Source organism: Rhodnius prolixus, unplaced genomic scaffold (genome assembly GCF_049639745.1).
Source record: "Rhodnius prolixus isolate KJV_2025 unplaced genomic scaffold, Rpr scaffold_2, whole genome shotgun sequence".
NCBI lineage: Eukaryota > Metazoa > Arthropoda > Insecta > Hemiptera > Reduviidae > Rhodnius > Rhodnius prolixus.
In genome coordinates, this window is record NW_027411592.1 from 49,176,300 (window position 1) to 49,195,350 (window position 19,051).

The following is a 19,051-nucleotide window of genomic DNA, read 5'->3' on the forward strand; positions in this document are numbered from 1 at the left end:
ACTAATAAATTAGCTTCAGCAAAGTCGCCCTACCGGTTAATGGATTTCGGCTAAGCTCTTAGGGACAAAAGCGACAACAGAGTACTAAGTTACAGTTTTCTACATTTCCAAGTTTTGATGATCATACTTTTTTTGTTGTTAAAGAATGCTCAAAATATGTATTTCAGATGAAAAAATGTTCCTCCGATTTAGTAATAAGAGATAATATAAATGAAAAGAGTCCTGCATGAGGAAATGAAGTGATGAGAGCAATTTGTTTATATAAATGTCAAGCTGAGAGATATATGAAGGAGATGTAGACAATGTTTTCAGAAGGAGAGAAGTTAATATGAGCCGAGGAAGAACAATTAGGAGAAAAAGGCAACTCGCCGTGTTTACTGCCAGTATATTTCAAAGGTTAGGTTTTTGTAATTAATAGTAGTAATAAATAATGTTTACTTTTTGAAGGTAAAGAGTATCTAACTACCACTGGCTCCCAGGATGGCATCAATATAAGTATTGTAACCGTACTGTAAGGATGGGTATGGGCTCAGAGGAGGAGGCGGCAGTATACCCACAGTATATACCAAGTGATAGTATAAAATGCGCAAGCGTATAAGTAGTAATATGGACCAATGAGAATAGGATATCAACCGCCCTAGGCAATGGATGCCACCCCCGCCAACTAAACTTTCACCCTCTGGTTATACCGCCTCCAAATGATCATCACCCGCTAGAGGTTGTATGGTACTGTTGGCATAGAACCTTTTACCATCATTATCACTATCCCCACTATACAGTTACAATATATGCCCACAGGTTTTATAGGGGGTGGTATCGTGGACTTCATGCTCTTCTTCTATGTCTTTCTAAACTGTAAATTTAATTAGGGTGCGATTATGAAGCTATTCGCGAGGACGACAATGTCCAAGTGGCCGGCATTTCAAGACCATTAATGTTATAGACACCGTTGCTCGCTATACTCTCGTTTCATTTTTATACTTCCGTCATGACCGTTTCTCTCCGGTAATCGCTGTCAACCTCCTTTTCTTCTTCATACACCCACATCGACAAAAAAAGGTAACCAATTATTACTCTTACCACGCATGTTTAATTGTGATGTCTGGTTTTCGGTTTAATTGAATCGAATATATTTTAATGAATCATTATAAAAGTTTAACTTCTTGAAATCAAAGCCTAATTATTTTTAAATTATAAAGCCAATTTAGATAACAGCAACACGAAAGTACTTTCGACAAATGCAAAGAGTACTAATTAATTCAGGATATCACAATTAAACAAACCTAAACAGACTGTAACTGAAACTCTAAATATTTTTGTTTTATATAGACCGATTAAAAAAGTTGAATTAAAAAGAAGCCTTATAAATAAAATACCTTAATATTAATACCATCTTAATAAAAGCAGAAGCAGAAGTGTTAAAGCGAATGATTAATTCTAAAATCATTGAAATTAGAAACAACATATTATCTTAAGATTTTTGTTAAGCACCATAAAGCGCATAAGAAAAAATATATTTAAATACAGATTACCCAAAAATCCATCTTCTAATTAAGCCATTTTTTTCTGCAGTTAAAGAGATTCCGTTGTTATGTTACTTAAATACAAATTAATAAAACCGTGATTATGTAAAGATTATCTAAAGTTAAAGAAAAGAAAAAGGAAATTTATTTAGTAAATTTTGTAATGTCTTAAGTATAACACTAATTTCACAATTTTCATTTCAAATCGACACTCATAACTTGGACAACACGATTGCCGTTTCAACGAAGCAGTTAGTAAAGCTTCTAAACAATCGTGTTAAAATAAATTTAAGGTTCATAAATCATTTGTTATCGATTGATTATTTGTAGTTAATTAAATTCTAACGCAGTAAATGATCATCATTATCAGTTAATTACTAAACTAAAGCTGGACATTTCAATAAAGATCTTTATCTTGATGATAGTCTATTATTCAGTTACTGGTAGATATAGAATTTTGGTTGTACCAATTTTTCGATAGTGTTTATTGTAAATTGAAAAATTAACGTAGATTGCTGTAAAGTACGGTTTAGGTCAGACAAATTGCTTATCTCTAAGTATGTTGCTAAAATAAAATAGTTCTTAGGTTCATCTTATTACCATGACAGACTCCATTAAATCACCATTAATTTCAATGTAGAAGGAATATTTCTTACATGCATTCTAACTGATCCGTTTTTATTTTTTGTTTTACTTGTCCCCTTTTCTTTTAACAATGTACAAAAACAAATCTCGCTTTAAAATGAAATAGGCCAAATAGACTTTTGATCGTTATACAGTTGTAATCCTATGATTTAAATTCTTATATACTAAAAAGATCTTCAAGAACCTAACAGAAACAGGAATTCAAACGGATTCAATGTTTAAAATAGAATTACAGCTAGTTTTATGGCAGGTTTTTTACTTTTTTAGATTATTGGATTAATTTGAGAAGAAAATTTTTCTTCTAATTAAATATCAATTTAATTTTCTTAATACTTGGCCGTTTGAATTGTTTAAATATGTGCCTAATTGTACATCTCTTTAAGTATAAGATTAGAATTTAATAAATTTAGTTTTATAAAACGCCCAAGGCCCATCCAAAGGTTTACATTAGTTAAGGCAATTAAATTGCTCTAATTTTTGTACTTTTCTTTTATGAACTTTTACTTTAAGCTTAATTGATTATTGATACATCATAAATTAATGCTGCATTCTGACGTTGTGAAAACATGTTTATGTCTCTTTTTTTAAATAATAGTTATTTTACTAGCAGTGCACCTTCAGCTTTGGTTGCCAAATTTTATCTAAGCTCCTTCTTTAATCTCAGTGATCTCTAAGTTCCTACCTTCTAGTATTTTCCAAATTATTATTGTTGGTTAGCAGTTCTACTCTTTCTACGTCCGGAGAAGACCAATACGAGCATGAGATATGATCACCCATTGATATGATCTGTTCCTACGATTGTAGCATTATTTCAGCATAAGAATCGCTGATTTGGCGCTACTAAAGAACTAATCCTCTTGTTTTTGGCGTACCCTTAAATATTTCCTAAAATTCTTATATTAAATGCATTCGAACTGAACTTCCTTTATTTTTTGATTTAATTCATTATTACTTTTTGCGTTAAGATTTAATTTTTTGACATACCAAGTGTTCTTCTAGAACCTTAAGGCAAACAACCTACTTACATCCAAAATGAGCGGACTGCTCGTTAGATGTCATACCTTTAAAAAACATAAGAACTAATAGGTCTCCATGTAATTGAAACTGTTTTAATGGATACAGTATCTTGATTATAGTTTTATGTATGAAATTTACTTCTACTTTAGATTTCACTTTCCTCAGACATAGGTACGAACCTCTACATATGGTTTGACCTTAACATGTTTTTCACTTATGCTTCCTGATAATGTTTATCCGTTAATGTTTCCGAAGTTTAGGAACCATTCCTTTAAAAAATAATCATTTCTGTAGCGCTACATTCGGTTCACATATTTTTATTTTATTTTAAATCTGTCATCTTTCGTCAGTTTCATTATGGTACAGGACACCATTCCCTTTAATCCGTAACTGGTCAGTCATACCTTTAGTTTCACAGTTAAAATCACGTAAATTCCATAAAATACTTGGACTTTGATGCTACAGAGTTGCTATTGAAAATACATAAAGTACTGCAATCAATTGTAGGTACAATCTTATTCTACACTGAAAGATTTTGACTGCGGTGGAATGGAGTAGTTGGTCACTTCTTAATCTATAATACTATCAAACTGGCAATTTCGCTGGTTTAAACTCATTATCGTCTGTCTATAAGAAAAAAAAGAAAATCAGTGACGTCTATTTGTACTGGATTATTGTTAGGACCACGAGCAAAATGGAATAATTTACATCAGTTATGGAACACGGATACTCGTTTAAAAAAGCAAGGAAAAAGTGTCTCCGGTAATAATAATAATAAAAAGAATTCTGTAGTAAGCAGACAAGGTGTCAAATAGGCTATAAAGTGGTTGGAAAAGAGAAGGCTATGTGGAGAAGAATGGCTGGAAACGGCATTCCCTCTTCTGAAGGAACGAGGAATATAGAATGTACCCCTGTAATTATCACCTTCACTTTTCTCCGTAAAATATGACGTCATAAAATGTGTGAGAGAGAAGGAATGAGTGTCCAACAAACGCTGAGGTGAGGAGGTGAGGACCCTTTTAAACGAATTGTTCCAAAACGACACCCGTTCTTTATTTATGGTTTCTGCTCGGAATATAGATTTTATTTTTTAAACATTTCATTCGCTTATTTCAATTTGATGAATACATAAATGTCCTACAAATATATATTTCTTTACATATACATAATATTGGGCAAATATATATTGGGTTTAAATATTCAGTTCTTTTTTTTCCGCTAAATCAAGGATTGCGGTTAATCATGAATTTCCTATGGTTTATGTTTCTGACATGTTTGTTATCTAGTTTATTTAATCTATTACAATTTTTTGTAAAAAGAAGAAAGAGGAAAGGAATTTTATTTCATAGAAAAGTTATTTTTAAAGTATTTTTAAGTTTGTTTCCAAAATTTAGGTAGAGTTAAACAAAACAAAAAATGTGGGGCAATCAAATGGTTTCCTCTTACTGCCGTTATTATAAATCTAAATACACCAGTTATAACTTAAAACTAATCGCAAAAATTTAAATCGTCTAAATAAAGGATTTGGGGAATAGCAAATTCAGGATTTATTAATGGCTAACAAATGACTGGATCATTCTAACTCCTTCTCTTGGACATCCTCCTGTTGGCTACCGTTCTGGCAATTGCTTTATTTCTTACAAAATGATTCAGTTAATTTTAAATAAAGAATTACCTATGTTCATGATTTTTCAACATTTGGTAAAGTAATAATCGGGTTTGTTACCCAGAATATAAAAAATTGGGATCCTTATTCGTTGGAATTCGATACATATATAAAGAGTAGCATTTGAAGGAAAACTTCAGAAGAAGTTAAAGATAGAATAGCTAAGACCGAGAATTAGATAGAAATGATGAAGTAGGTTTTAAGTACTTAAAACTTACGTTACTTAGGAAAATGACTACAAATCATTGATGTAATAGTAGAGGGTTTTGCAAGATGTAGAGTATCTGGAAACAGAGAGAGATGATTAGAAATAGGAAGGGAGGTTGTTGAATTTGAAATGTCTGTTTCAAAAATATTTTTTTAAAGATGTACTGGGATCTTTCTCCATGCAAAGGTTCTTTAAATATCATTGAAGCGATATTTGCCCTCTACTACGTTCTTCGTCCACCCGCTTCTCTGTGGTTACCAATCTAAAAGTCTCTCCAACTGCACTCTTTTCACACGGTCATAATTTATGATGCACTCAGTTAGTACGAAATGTAGGCAAGAATTTTACAAACTTAAAATAGTTATAGGTAAATATTCCTTATTTCTACTATTTCCAATTTGAACGAATGTAAGAGATGGATCAAATTGGAAATAAAGAAAGATATATGTGGATAGTCCACATAGTAGCCACGCATATCGCTCGGACATGGAGTAAGAACTTGGGAGTTATATTTTATGGGGAGTGCAGGCGCTAGCCCGTGGCCTAACCTTCGACCAAACAGATAACCTTACACCCTACCCTCGCACACAAAACAAAACTTTAACCGGAGTAGTGCAGTTCACCGTGAGTAACAGCACCCTCTTACCCCTTGCTCACTGTTACGACTAGACAGTTATCTTATGATTTATATTAGTTACTCCAGTACTAAAAACACTAACACACTCACGGTACTCTTGTTTTTGTTAACTCTCTCTCTTATATATATCTATATCGGCCCTGGAACCCCAGAAGTTACTAACTTCAACGAACGCCGACGTCTGGAGGCGGGTGGTTGAGGGGAAATTATGATTACGAGATTATTGCTATCGGGCGGCCCTTCCCGCTTGCACACATACACATAGTTAGTTATTAGTATTGCTAGAAATCTTGCAGTAGTGCTACTAAACCGTAAACTAGTCAAGAAAAGCTTTCTACTAGTAGAGTAAATGGGATGATGTTTAAATGGTCCAAGAAACCGGAGGTTATTTATTTAGTATATATAAGTAACCTTACTCTAGTTTTATCTATTACAAATAAATTATTCCAGTTCACTAACGTTTAATGTGTAACCTGGAGTTGTGATGCAAATAAAACATGACAGTAAATCTAGTGTCTTCTTAGACTTAGTGGACAATCACTCTGCTAAAAGTGTTTCGTTTTCTGGTGAAAAAAATCTTTGAAATTAAACGAAAGGTGGCCAACAAAGAAAGGGAAAACAATAATAAATAAGTATAGGAAAAATTTTAAATGCTAGAATTGTTTTCTTTTTTCCAAAAGATTAAATTTGCGACACCCTGAGGGCCGATTAGCATCACAAACGTTTTCCACCACCTCCAGCGATCTGCCTGAGCGACATTTCTTTAAGTCTGGTCTATTTAATTGGACTTCAAAGTCTTGTTAGCTTTTTACATCTTACTGCCTAGAAATGGAGAGCTCTCATTTCTACGGAAGAATACTGGACAGAGCCGGTTGTGCCCAGCGAAAAGTTTCGATAAAGAAAACAAGTACAGTTGTCTGCTATTTCTTTCTCTTTATGATTTAACACTACTTACAAAGGTTAACTGATGTATTTTACATTTTGAGAATGTATAGTTCATTCTACCTCTAGCAGCTAGTCAATTATTCTGGTGCAACCTCTTTTGAACGGTTTCCTCAAACTGCAACAAATAAGCAACTTGTTTATGTGATCAAATTAAACAAATAGCGTAGTATTGAATAATTTATACATTAAGAAAAAAAATTTTTTAGGCGCGTCACTATATCTATAACGTTAGATTTCATATTCAATAAGTTGTTGATCCGTGCGCTCTCTCCAGTACAATAATGTACCCAATATAATTCAAACCTTTAATGTTAATGTAACCTCTGTTGTTCAGCAGTATGAACAATAAAAAGAAAAATTACAATTTTAATGTAATTAATTTAGTTTCTTTCACTGCTTCACTTCTTGTAGGGATTGTTTTTAATCAAATTTCCATTAACTAGGATCATTTTTAGTATTTATTAATCACTTAATGTAAAGTCATTCGATTAATTTTTGTTTTTTGTTTCAAGGTACATGAGTTTGGAGGTCGGAATGTATGACAGCTGCCCCTATTCGGGAGGGCTGGAATTGAAAAGATGTGCTATAAAATCAGAAGAATTATCACCAACCAGTGAATGGTATAGATTCTGTAATCCCAGCACTTTTCAACAATTAAAACAAAGCGTTGAGAAGGCCAAAGCAGCACTAACGGCGTCCAGCGCATTCACAGATCTGTCACCCACATTCCAGTCGGCTGTTGACGAAAAAAGAAATCATGGTAAGTTAATTTAAATAATTTTTTGTGGCGATATTTTTTTTTTTTTTTTAAAGAGTTATTGATAGATCGAAAATTATTTTGTTACATAATCAATTTTACTTGATTTAGTAAATAGTAATTTACTCAAATAGAAGCGTGGACTTACACAGCTTATTGGCTGCCTGTCAGGTGTGCAGCAAGAGAAGTTTCTCCAGAAATATTCCATTCTTAATTAAAATCGTCAAAAACACACATAAACATAGTACGAGAGTTATCTGAAAAAAAAAAGATAAACTATAAATAGGGATAACTATCTTTATGATGTATCCAATCAACCAAAAAACTTAGAGAATACGCCAAAAAATGATAATAATTATGAAGTTAATTAAAAATTGAACTACTTAATTAGAAAATGCGGTAAATGATAGCCTAGTGCAAATATGCAATTAGTGCTGGCCTATCACACCATTCAAATAAATCAATCACTTCACTGTCAGCTAACTTGTTTCCCATACTACTAAGTTGGGCACATGGGTCTGCAAGACAATATATACCTTCTGTATTTAGATTACACTTATAAATTTGTTCAGGAACGTATGGCTTAAATATTAAGTTATAAAGATACCTTCTAGTTTTAATACCGCAGGTTATACTTTTTTTACCCAGTCCTGTATCTATGAATATATTAGAATCATTGAATGACTGTAATAAGTGTTCGTACACCATCCATCATTCCAATAATCTTTGTTTCAAGGGCTACATTTCAAATGGATTAAAAGACATCTTTGAAGGTTCATAACCTGTGGTTGTAAAATTGGGTCTGTGGAACCCATATCACCTTTTACCTAGTTTATTTTTTTTTTATAAACACTAACATAATTATGTTACAGAAATTAGGATTTCTTAAGATGGTAGAAATTTATGGAAAACTTTAATAAAAACCGACAGTCGCGCATCGACTCGCCAGGTCAAAAGCGCCCATTATTTATTTATTAACATCGAGTAAAATATAATTTATTGTAGTATAAAACTTTATGTCCATTCATATAATATTGTTTTTATGAAATAACCATAAATATTACCACCAAAAATAAAACTTCCAAGTCAATAATATAAGCGTTAAACTAGAGTAATATCCATCCGAGACAGACTATTATGACATTAAATAATAAACCATCTTCATAAAATACTTCAATCCATTTTATTGTCAAATAAAATGTGCACCTTCAAAGCTAAGAATAACCTTACTAAAATTGATATCTGGATACTTTAACAATTTCTATCCAGATATAAACAAAAGCGAGATACAGTATTCCTTACTTATCTAGAAAACATCACTTTCTGTCAAATCTTCCTTCAGTGCGTATTATGTATCTGCAGCACAAGCATATTCTAATCTTGAACACTTGGATGGATATGCAATGCTAGTCAATATTATTGAGTCATCCATTACAGCTTCACCTATTTTTCGTAATCCTGATGGGTTTCGCATTTTCAACTTTCTCCAGACATTGAGTCAGCTCTTTGAAAATGGAGATAAATCAGGAACTGACCAAATGAGAAATAACAAGCATCTAATATCTACGCCACGCGGAGATCTGATGTCCGAATCCAGTTCCCGCTTTTTATATTTTCTCTTTCAAGGAGCTTCATACAGCTTACTGTCGGGTGGTGGACAATGTTGTCTATAAACGAGTGAACACTGTCTGGAGTCTGACAATTTACTGGAAAAACTCCAGGCGCCTGAGTTCGTTAGCAGAAGGCCCACCAACCTATAACAATAAAATGTAAATAAAATATATTGTAATCGTTAGTCTCTAGGTTGAAAGCTTGGCAAAAATAAAAAAAATAAAGCCTGAAATTGGCAATATTCTTTATTCCTTCTGGATTAATGAAACAGTCACCAAAATAATGAACAATAATAATTGTTTGTTAGTTTTTAACTTACAATATTTTATACCTTTCTTACAATGCCTTACTGATAAAGCTTGTCAAAAGTTTAAGAAATAATAAAAATACTCGAAAAGATATTAGTTTTTTTTTTAGAGTTTTAGTCCCAAAAAAACAGAAACAAATTTAATATTTCGCTTTAGTTGGAAATTCTTCCCACGAAAATTGGTTTTAAGAAAATGGTTTCAGTACGTCGTTTAATTAAAAAGTTACAGTGAAACATGTGGTAATGAAACGAAGTAACAAACATTTAGTAAGGGAACCTTGAGCATTGTAGTAAGATGGAATTCATGTAAGTGTCCTCTACAGTTTTGGCACACTGAGAAGCCCAGACAGTGAGCGCTATAAATATTTAAAAAAGAAAAAAAGAGAAATTACTGTCCTTATAAAAGATTGGTTCTGGTCAATGGAATACTGGTTACAGTTTGTACCGTAAATAATTATAGTGTGTAGGATGGATTGTTGATAATGCAATCAATTGAATATGTACATCGACCGCAGCGCACCCTCTCACTATATAGATACTTGTAGATTGTTCTCTGTATATACATAATAATAATAATAACAATGTAGAAGGGGAGAGATTCAGTGAAGGGGTGATGAGGGCACCGATGAGAGTGCAGTTAGTGAGCGTGACAACACAGAGTTATAGAAGTCTGAGTGTGTAGGGCCAATGATGGAGGTGGCATGATGCCGATATTCGATACACCAGTCGGACTAACTGCTACTCACAGTAAAATTATTTTCGGAACGGGAGAGAACTGGAATAGAAGGTAGTTCAGATTTGATAGAGTTGGTTGGTCACCCCGCCTTCAGTCCGCCAGTAGACAGTGTATATGTGCGCAGTTCATTGTATTCTATTTGTCTTCCATATCCCTCTTACAGTGCAACATCCGACAGTATAGCTACTACCCCCTGGCTACTGCACATGTATGGCCACGCACACACTAAAATTAGTCTCACCTGAATTCTATTCCCATGACATCTCAATTAAGACTAGTTTGCCATTTTCTAATACTCTTAAACGATCAGTTATCATCCAGAGAAGAATTCATTCAATACTGATTGAATTTTAAAATCGAAAAAGAAAAAAGTAAAATATTTATATAAAGTTAAAAAATAAAAATGTTGTTCACTAATATAAATTCATATCTTTTGACTTCAAAAGGAGAACTTCTAACATGAATTCAAAACTAACAGCTGTTCAAAACAATTCATAACCCACACAGTTACCCCCAATAACAGCAAGAAGTCGATCAAGAACAAAAGCCCACTTTAACCCTCCAAAGCCGGAGTATTTTTTTTTTTGAAATTTTCCAAAACTTTTTTATTTTATCTATCAAATAGGTTGCTAATAATATAGAAAACATAAATTAATTAAGATATTATTAGCCAATCTCTGTTAATGACCTATGACCATATAGTCACATCAGGTCAGTAGGGTACTAGTATACAACGCCATCTTTTTTCAACAAAAATGCCTTATTTACTTGATTATAAATACGGAAAAACTTTCTTTATTTTAAAAAATGTTTAACATAAAAATTGCACCTGATTGTTTCGAATGGTGGGTTTCAAAACAAGATATTCACAAACCTACATCGTCTTTTCTGCATTGTGACCACAGATGAACATCCTTCATTTATACATCTCCTTCTTTTATTATTTGGCACCAGAATCACAAAGTGTCCCAGATTATCAGATCATATCTCAGATCTTCATCTAATGTGTATATTGAAGGATGTCCTGTTTTTTTGAAGCCGTTTTATAATTTGTTAGGTAACTCAACACAATCGTCCTTGGAACATTCTATTGGTACATTACATTACATCGATAATTTGGTACATTACATGACGTGATTTTTATAAAACACCCAAGCATTATGAAGCACTGCACCCACCCACCACGTGAATATGGGCCACCACCATTTCTTACCACGTATATTTATTCGGTAAGCCATTCATCCATCAGTCCCGCCCATGTTACAGTCACATTCGTGCAAGAAATGCATATCTTTTTGTTTCCGATGGCAATTCCTATTGACTGTTCCAAGTGGAAATATCCTTGCTAAAGTAACTGCGGAATGGCCATTCCAACGTACCACCTCAATTCCGCTTTTCCAATCTAATATGCTTCCCCCTCCCCATTTCGTTATCGCTGTAATTACAGCCGCTTCAGGTGGAACAATAAAAAATTACGGCTCACCAACAAATTCATCATCGGATTCGTTGTTATTGTAGTAAGTCTAAGGCCTCCTCGAATATCAGCCTATCTTTGACTTTGAAATGTGCATTATTGGAAAAAAAAGAAAAATGAAATAGTAGTCCAATGACCTGATGTGACCAAATGGTAACACAGCTTTTGAATGTGATTTTATAAGTATAAATTTAAGTCTTGAACTTTGTTATTGATACATAATTTATAATAACTATTGGTTTTTGTGTTTCATATAGAAAACAAAAATTATGACATATTTAATAAACTAAAAAATTGCTAACAATAAACTAGGGTCCAGGCTGATTGAAACAGGTTTTTTTCAAAAAAGCGTAACTAACTGAAAACACTAGTTATTATGATTTTCCATCCCTTATTACGAATAACATACACTAGCGTACACAATAGTAAAGAGAAAATCTAAATTGATTATCTAGAATGAACAGCACTCTATTAAATGTGGCAAAATTCAACTGTGACCATATGGTCACTTTAGGCTTTGATGGGATAACCAGGCATAATCTCATCTATATGTTTAATATGTTCTGTTTTATGTTTAATTTACATTATAATCATGTACAAAAAGTACTACTGTTGCCTAATTCACGGCTATCTTATATTTTAGCGTAGGAAGTGATAAAAAAGAAACTATTTTTAAAGAGTAAGAAACATTTCCTAGCTCAGCTCAATTACAATTCTGTAAATAAAATAAAATAATCTAATAATCAATTGATGCTAAAAATAAAATCAGAATTTAGAGATAGTCTGTTACGAAAAGCAAATAACGCTAAATGCCATTGTATTTACAAAGTCTTTAGTGTTGGATTTAGGGGAGAACGGTTGAAGATAGATATAATCCATTTCACTGGGGAATGACCGTTTATGCTGGAGTTCAGGGTACAGTTTTTTGGGAAACAGAAAACTCAAGAAAAGTGAGGTTAAAACCTCTATTTGAATGGCCTTGATTGGGGCAAGCTGTCTAAGTAAACTGTTATCAGCTTGGAATTAGAGGCAATTCATTTTAATTTTTAACAATGGAATAATATGTTTGTTTAGAACCGAAGTTTAGTAAATGTTTTATAAATTAGAGTCAACTTGGCAGACTGTCAAAGTCCATTCCCAAGGTGTGTTTGTTATTAAATATAAATTTAGTTTGGGTTCTCTGAGAATATTTTGCTTTTGTATGCATATTGTTTCTTAATAAACACGATTATTATTATTATTATTATTATTTTTTAGTGCATCAACAGCTGAGGTTATTAGCGCTTGGAGCTTTTTTCAGTGCACTGCCGGCCTCCGGACAGTGTTCTCTCGTCACAGACAACACTGTCCATCACCGGACAGTGAGCTGTAAGAAGCTCCTAGGAAGAGAAAATCTAAGGGTTAGCAGCTGGATTCGAACCCGGGACCTCCGCGTGGGAATCGAGTACGCTAACCACATAGCTAATCCCTCCCCTTATTATTATTATTATTATTATCTCATCTTTAATTTAAAGGCTCCAGTAAATTGGACAGTAGCTTAAAGAGTATCGCAGTCAAACTTTCTACAGTCTTATAAAGTTCCAGTAAAGAAAGTAGCCAGCCACTTCTTTAAAAAGGAAGATAAGCCATTAGAGAATTTGGTTTACCTGCAGATATCCCGACAGAGCAACAACACTTCAAACTGGCAACAACATATTCAACACCTCATCAACCTCAATTACAGTTGAATACATATACTTAGGGCCAATAGGGTGTTGTTTTATAAATATTTGAATTTATCAAAACCATAGGCAAACTCCTTAAGTCTTCATTAAACCCTCTCTTTCACATTCAAGCATTATATACAATAGTTTGTAGTAGCAAACATCAGATATCGCCACAAGCCAACAGATCTTTTAGAACGCAGAAGATTTAGCTTTATCACAAATCTATAATCTAGCTCTGAAAAATCACAAGCTCTTTCAGTATCTCGCTTGCCATTTTTTTTACACCTTTTCTTAAGATATTTCGAATTCAACAACTCCAAAAAGTACCTCATTATACTACCTGACGACTTAATCTCTGTAGATGGATAAAAGTCTAAAACCTATAAATAAATAGATATTTAGCTAGCATAGCTGATCAAATCACATCGTCTGTGTTTATTAAAAATAAGAATCATGATCAACAACAGAACAATAGATCTCTCTATAATTAGAAGCTGGAAAAATTGTATTAATAAACGCTATGTAAAGACAATTTTAAGTAAACATAAAAATTACTGTGATGATTCTCGCAATAGATTTACTCAATATTCAAATTACCTTCATGGGGCTAAAAATAAGAGTTTAGATTGTTGATTAATGTAAATTCTGATGTTTAAAGTCAATTTTCTAAGATTATCTAAATAAGAGGGCAAACGTTGCACGATTTAACTTGTACAACAAGAAAACACTTGAATTTTAATATTCAATTGTAATCCATTAATGCAAATCGATGGTTTATCCTAGCCGATCAGAAAAGAAAAATGAACTCAATAATAATACTGACCCAGACAAGAATAAATTAGCATAGATTTTCTTTCAAATCATCCTGCCTATCACGTCCTAACTCTATCAAGCGTAAAACTTGAATTATTACTAAAGTAAACGGAGGCTAGAAACGGCTTGAATTTGGGCATTTAGCGATGGAGGATTAATATTCAAAATCAACATAAATAATTGAGAAATTAATATTTGTTGGCTTATGATCTGCAATGTAGCAAGTACTCTCCACCTTCTACAGCTCCTTTTAACCTGCCATTTCAGTTTGCTGACGTGCTTCTTCCATAAAGTAGAGGCTCCTTGACTGTGTTTTTTTTTTTTATCAAAAAATATTTTTCATTGTTCATTTTCACTTTTCTGGAAAATATTTCGAGGGATGAGTAACGTTTGGCTTCTTTCTAATAGTGGAAATTGTAAATGAGCTAGTAAAAAAGATGTGTGTTGTCTGGGAGAGGAAAGAATCGATTTAGTTTTTAGATATTTATGGCATTTAAATCCAGAAGAGCAACTCTCAGGTTATGAATGGATTCAGTTAGTTTTGGGGTATTCTGACACCAGATCTAGCCACCATCATCCTACTAATTTTTTTAATATTTTTACAATATTCTCAAAACAAAAGAAGTGACTTTTAGTGCCATAGAAGATTTGCAGTACTTCCAATGTAAAGCTCTGTTCTACAGTGGGTATTATGTTAAATGTACTTTTGGAATGTAGGGGATTGTGGAAGCTATAAATGTTTCGTTTCTTTGCCGGTAATATTTTGAATAGTTAAAATACCCTAAGTTGGTGGAAAGTTATCCATATAATTTTTTATTATAGTAATAATTTGAATCAAATTGTTTAAGTAAAAATTTTGAATAAAAACAAATTTCTACAATGCACTTTATTTTTTGTTTGAAAAAGAGGGCATGACCAAAAAGTTATATATTGTAGCTCTTTCATTTGGCTTAATAGTTTTGTCTAAATAGAAGGAACCGGATGTAATTTTGAGAAAAAGAACATTTTTACAAAAAATTGTATATTATTAATTCGTCTTTTAGACCGATGATAAACTTATCTGTCCGAAACGTCGTTTTGGTGGTTGGAAAAATATGTTTCACTAAAAACAGTTGCGGAGATTTAAAATCAGGTTTTGTTGCTCCAAAGAAAGTGATATATGTATTTAACTAATATGATTGAGGATGATGGATATAATTTTTTGAAGTTGCTGGAGTCAAATTTTTGTTTATTTCTACCTCAGTGTTGAGGAGGGTATTACTGACATTATTCAACACCAATCAGTAAAGGACTTCATTAAAACAGTGAATTAGCTCGTTAGGGGTGGCGAGGAAGACTGTAAGATCATCATGGATTGTTAAAGAGGAATCTATTAGGCGGAGAGACTTCCTAGTGTATGTATTCGTAGGGTGAGGAATAGTTGGTTGGGGTAGCATGATGCCCAAGAACGGCAGAGTGCTAATGCAATAAAGATCCGAGACGCCCCTAAAGTTAAGAAAGGCCAACAAAAGGGCAAAGAGTAGAGAATGAACTGTTGGGTGGAGTAGTTCGCAGTACAGCATTATGGTGTAGCACAGCGGTGGGGGGCGGGAGTAACACGTTACCATGGTAATACGTCTTTTCTCTCTCTTTTCGGCGACTATGGTATAAAACACCTCTGCCATAGATCTCTGTAATCGCCGCGCACTCTCACTTTGCTGCGAGAGAGTGAGTTACTTCTTCTTAGTTCGCTGCTCCTTCTGCGCCCGGCGAGATTTATGTAGCGAACCCCAACGCCAGTGGCTCCCCCTGGCAGTGCTGCCGCCAACAACTGAGATCTTGCCAGAAATTATTTGCAAATCTTCCTCTCTGTCTGCACCATGGCACTGATATTTATATCATGGCGATAAATCTAACCATCCCACTGCAGTGGGTTCCACTCTCACTCTGCCAAACTCACTCATAAACTCACCGTCTACCTCACCCTCTTCACCACATCTTCCTAAATCAAAATCTATCTCATCATAACAATGCAAAACCTTTTTTTTGCTTGCAAGACATTTACAGTGATTTCATTTGCTTACTTGCTTGGGGCATAATTGGCGTTTCCAATGGCGTTAGAATTTCCTGTTCTCAGCTAGGACTTTTTTTTTTAGCAGCGTCATTTAGGTAACTCAAAAATGTAAGAAATTTCTGCTTTTAAAAACCTGGTGTGGAACATCTCATGCAACCTTCCTCTACCTGCAATTATTAGAAGAAAAAGTTAATAAACTTTTAAAGTGTATTATCTCCCAACAAATGCCCGGCTAATTTGTGTAATCAGTCTATAAAACAAAAAATTGATAGAAAAAATTAATATTAATAATTGATTAAAACTGTCCGGTAGGACAGTTGTATAAGGGTTGATCGTCAAAAACTGCACGAAAAAGCGTAACATTGAAAAATACCCAACTTTGACAATTTTTTTCTCTTTTTCTGTAAAAAGATCTAAGCTCAGTGACTGCAATGCATTCTAACTTCTTAAGCACAGAATAGGATATCTAAATGAAAGGTGGATGAGGCACTAGAGATATTATATCTCTAGATAAATATAAATGATGCGAAGTACCTCTTTTTAACTATCTGCCAGGTTCAGTTGGGTTAAGGCTTTTAGCCTATTCACCATCCACTCTTGTCTACAAGCTCACTTGTACATACTGCGACGGAGTCACCAACTACAATAGATTATCTGTCTTCAGTTCAACATTAGAACGTGTTTATCACCACTAGACACACAAATGCCCGTTTGCTACCAATAACAGCAATAAAGATTTATTGTTAATAAATTGCATTTAATAGATAAATAATAAATATTCAAGGCTGAAATAAAAAAATAATACCTGATACAAAATATACATGACCATGTTTTGATAAAACCAAATGTCATGGAAAACAAAAAATGAATTAATATTTTTTTGCGTTTATTTATGCTACAATCAGCACGTTGGCTCTGTAAGTAACAATGATAACAGAGTAACAAATGAAGCAAACGAGTGGAGAAGTTGCCCGGTGGTAACACTCCAAAATATTAAGACTGTTAGTCACTCTCTTCACTTGAGAGATCACGAGGCCACAGTCTCTTAAGGCGTCTTGTCGGGTTATCAGGAAGAGTTCTTGAAGAAAGATTTTGTGCTAGAGGATTTAACATATATAAGATTGCAGGCTGATGTGAAGTTTTCTGTACCGTGTTTTAGCGACTTGTGTGATAAAAGAAATGTTAAGGTTAGTGTGTATAGTCAGGTTGGAGACATAAAATGGAGCTTTTAGTTCGAAGTATTTTAGATTGTAGCTTTTTGGATTCTTTGATGATTGGAGCGTTTGGTTGAACCCCACAACTCTATTCCATACGCCCAGATGGGTTTCAAAATAGAAGTATAAATCAGTCTTTTGTTGTCCAGAGAGAGTGTTGATCTATCGTCTAAGAGCCTTTTAAGTAGTCGATAGCATCTGTTTAGTTCTGTCCTTTTAAGTCCAGTGTGGGGTAAATTGATAAATATAAAAGAAATGTTAGGCCTATTTCAATATAGAAGTTTTCATTTTCTCAGGAAGGTTATCCTGTTGAATTTCATAGTATTTTTTGTTCCAATTTCACTCCTAAGTTTGAAATCAGTAATTACAGCTTCTTCAAACACTTAGTTTCACTTTTATAGATAAATAGGGGAACCTTAATGACAGATTTAACTAATAAAACTGGCTAACCTTCTTCATTAGTTCGGCTTTGTTTCAAAGAACGGTAATAATTTCTCGCACTTTATCATACCCTACGTGTATATTAGCTTGGAAAATAGAAGTCTGTAGAATTGATTTGTGAAATTCCGAAAGGAAAATGAAAATTCAGTTTTTATCACTTAATATAAAATCACCTAACCAGTTACTTTCCCGTAGAACTAAGCAGTAGAGATATAATAATATATGTTCACAAAAAATAAATTGTATCTTACCAAGTACTTGCTTAGCCAGAGCTCTCCCTGCTAATCTTGAACAATGCTTTGAATATTATATCACAATATTAATATTCTATTGCGGACGGTAGTATTTGGTAGCAAGTTGGTGTAAACAATAGTCTCACTATGTCGGGTAGAAGGGAGAGATGTAGTTTGGGAGGGGTGATATCTTGAGAATGGCGGCCGGCTCTCTGTTCGATGATGTTACTAAGGAGGTGGGAGCTGCAATATCTCATGCACGCCGCGCCACTGTCTTACCTTCTGAATATTCAACAGAGAGTACACGGGACTCATTATAATAATTATAGCCAGCTCCGCTGTTAACTCCCTGCATAATACACGGTGAATCATTAAGATACTCTCCTCCATAACGCTTTTACTGTGCTTCGCCCTTAATGAAAGCTCCTAGCCAAAGTTCCTACTTCTTCTATACTCCTATAATATAACTTCCATTCAAAATTTTTACCCTCTTCTTTAACTACTCTTCTTCAGTAAAACATTTTTTCTAAGTTATATTTGTAAAGTACCATAAATTCCTTTTGTTTGGATATGCAATACCTGCATTTCCATTTGCTTTAATTCTTAATTATGAGAAGGCAGTGTTTAACTTTAGGTTTCAAGTAGGTAGGTTTAGGAGGTAGGATCTTGGTAGGTTTCAGTTACAAAAGAATGGAAATTCTTTTGATTAATTTAGTAATTCCAGGCTTTAATATAAAAGGAAGATTGCTGAAGTAATTTTCATTTTTCAGGCAGGAATTTATGGCTTCCACCAAGCTTATTTTTGTAGCTAATTTTAATTTCACCTTATTTACATGAATAATGGATTTATCAATTCGTGAGATTCTCTGCAGTCTGTAACTAATCACTGCTTGAAGAATAATAGGTAGTTTAGAAAAATCTTTAGATGTTATACTTTTTGTCTTTTTATAAATATTTGCAGATATGCAGATGCTAGTCATGTTCTGCATTCCTGTATCTTTTACTTGTAATTCATTATTGTAGTTTTGGTGGAATTTATATTCATTTCGATTGCGCAAAATTCAT

General features: G+C 33.5%; 1 protein-coding gene and 1 long non-coding RNA gene across 4 annotated transcripts in view; one reads left to right on the forward strand and one right to left on the reverse strand.

Moving 5' to 3' along the window:
* Positions 1-707: 707 nt before the first annotated feature.
* The window catches only part of Ets65A (DNA-binding protein D-ETS-3), a 109,195-nt gene continuing 90,851 nt past the window's right edge, over positions 708-19,051 (forward strand). The window contains exons 1-2 of one of the 2 annotated variants that reach the window (XM_074119703.1): positions 708-1,059; positions 7,154-7,401. In XM_074119703.1, the coding sequence (XP_073975804.1) occupies positions 7,158-7,401 (244 nt within the window). In that variant the 5' untranslated portion in view covers positions 708-1,059; positions 7,154-7,157. The remainder of the gene's footprint in view (positions 1,060-7,153; positions 7,402-19,051) is intronic. The other variant, XM_074119702.1, reaches the window with a different exon arrangement.
* On the reverse strand, positions 4,185-18,312 carry LOC141449847 (uncharacterized). 2 transcript variants are annotated; one of them, XR_012455741.1, is made up of 8 exons: positions 18,005-18,312; positions 16,633-16,812; positions 16,109-16,265; positions 8,701-9,152; positions 7,547-7,655; positions 7,253-7,377; positions 6,652-6,756; positions 4,185-5,135 (listed from the first exon to the last, which is right to left on the reverse strand). It is a non-coding gene; the product is annotated as an uncharacterized lncRNA (long non-coding RNA). The 2 variants fall into 2 exon arrangements; XR_012455740.1 differs by lacking the exon at positions 4,185-5,135 and having other exon boundaries at positions 5,142-6,756; positions 18,005-18,308.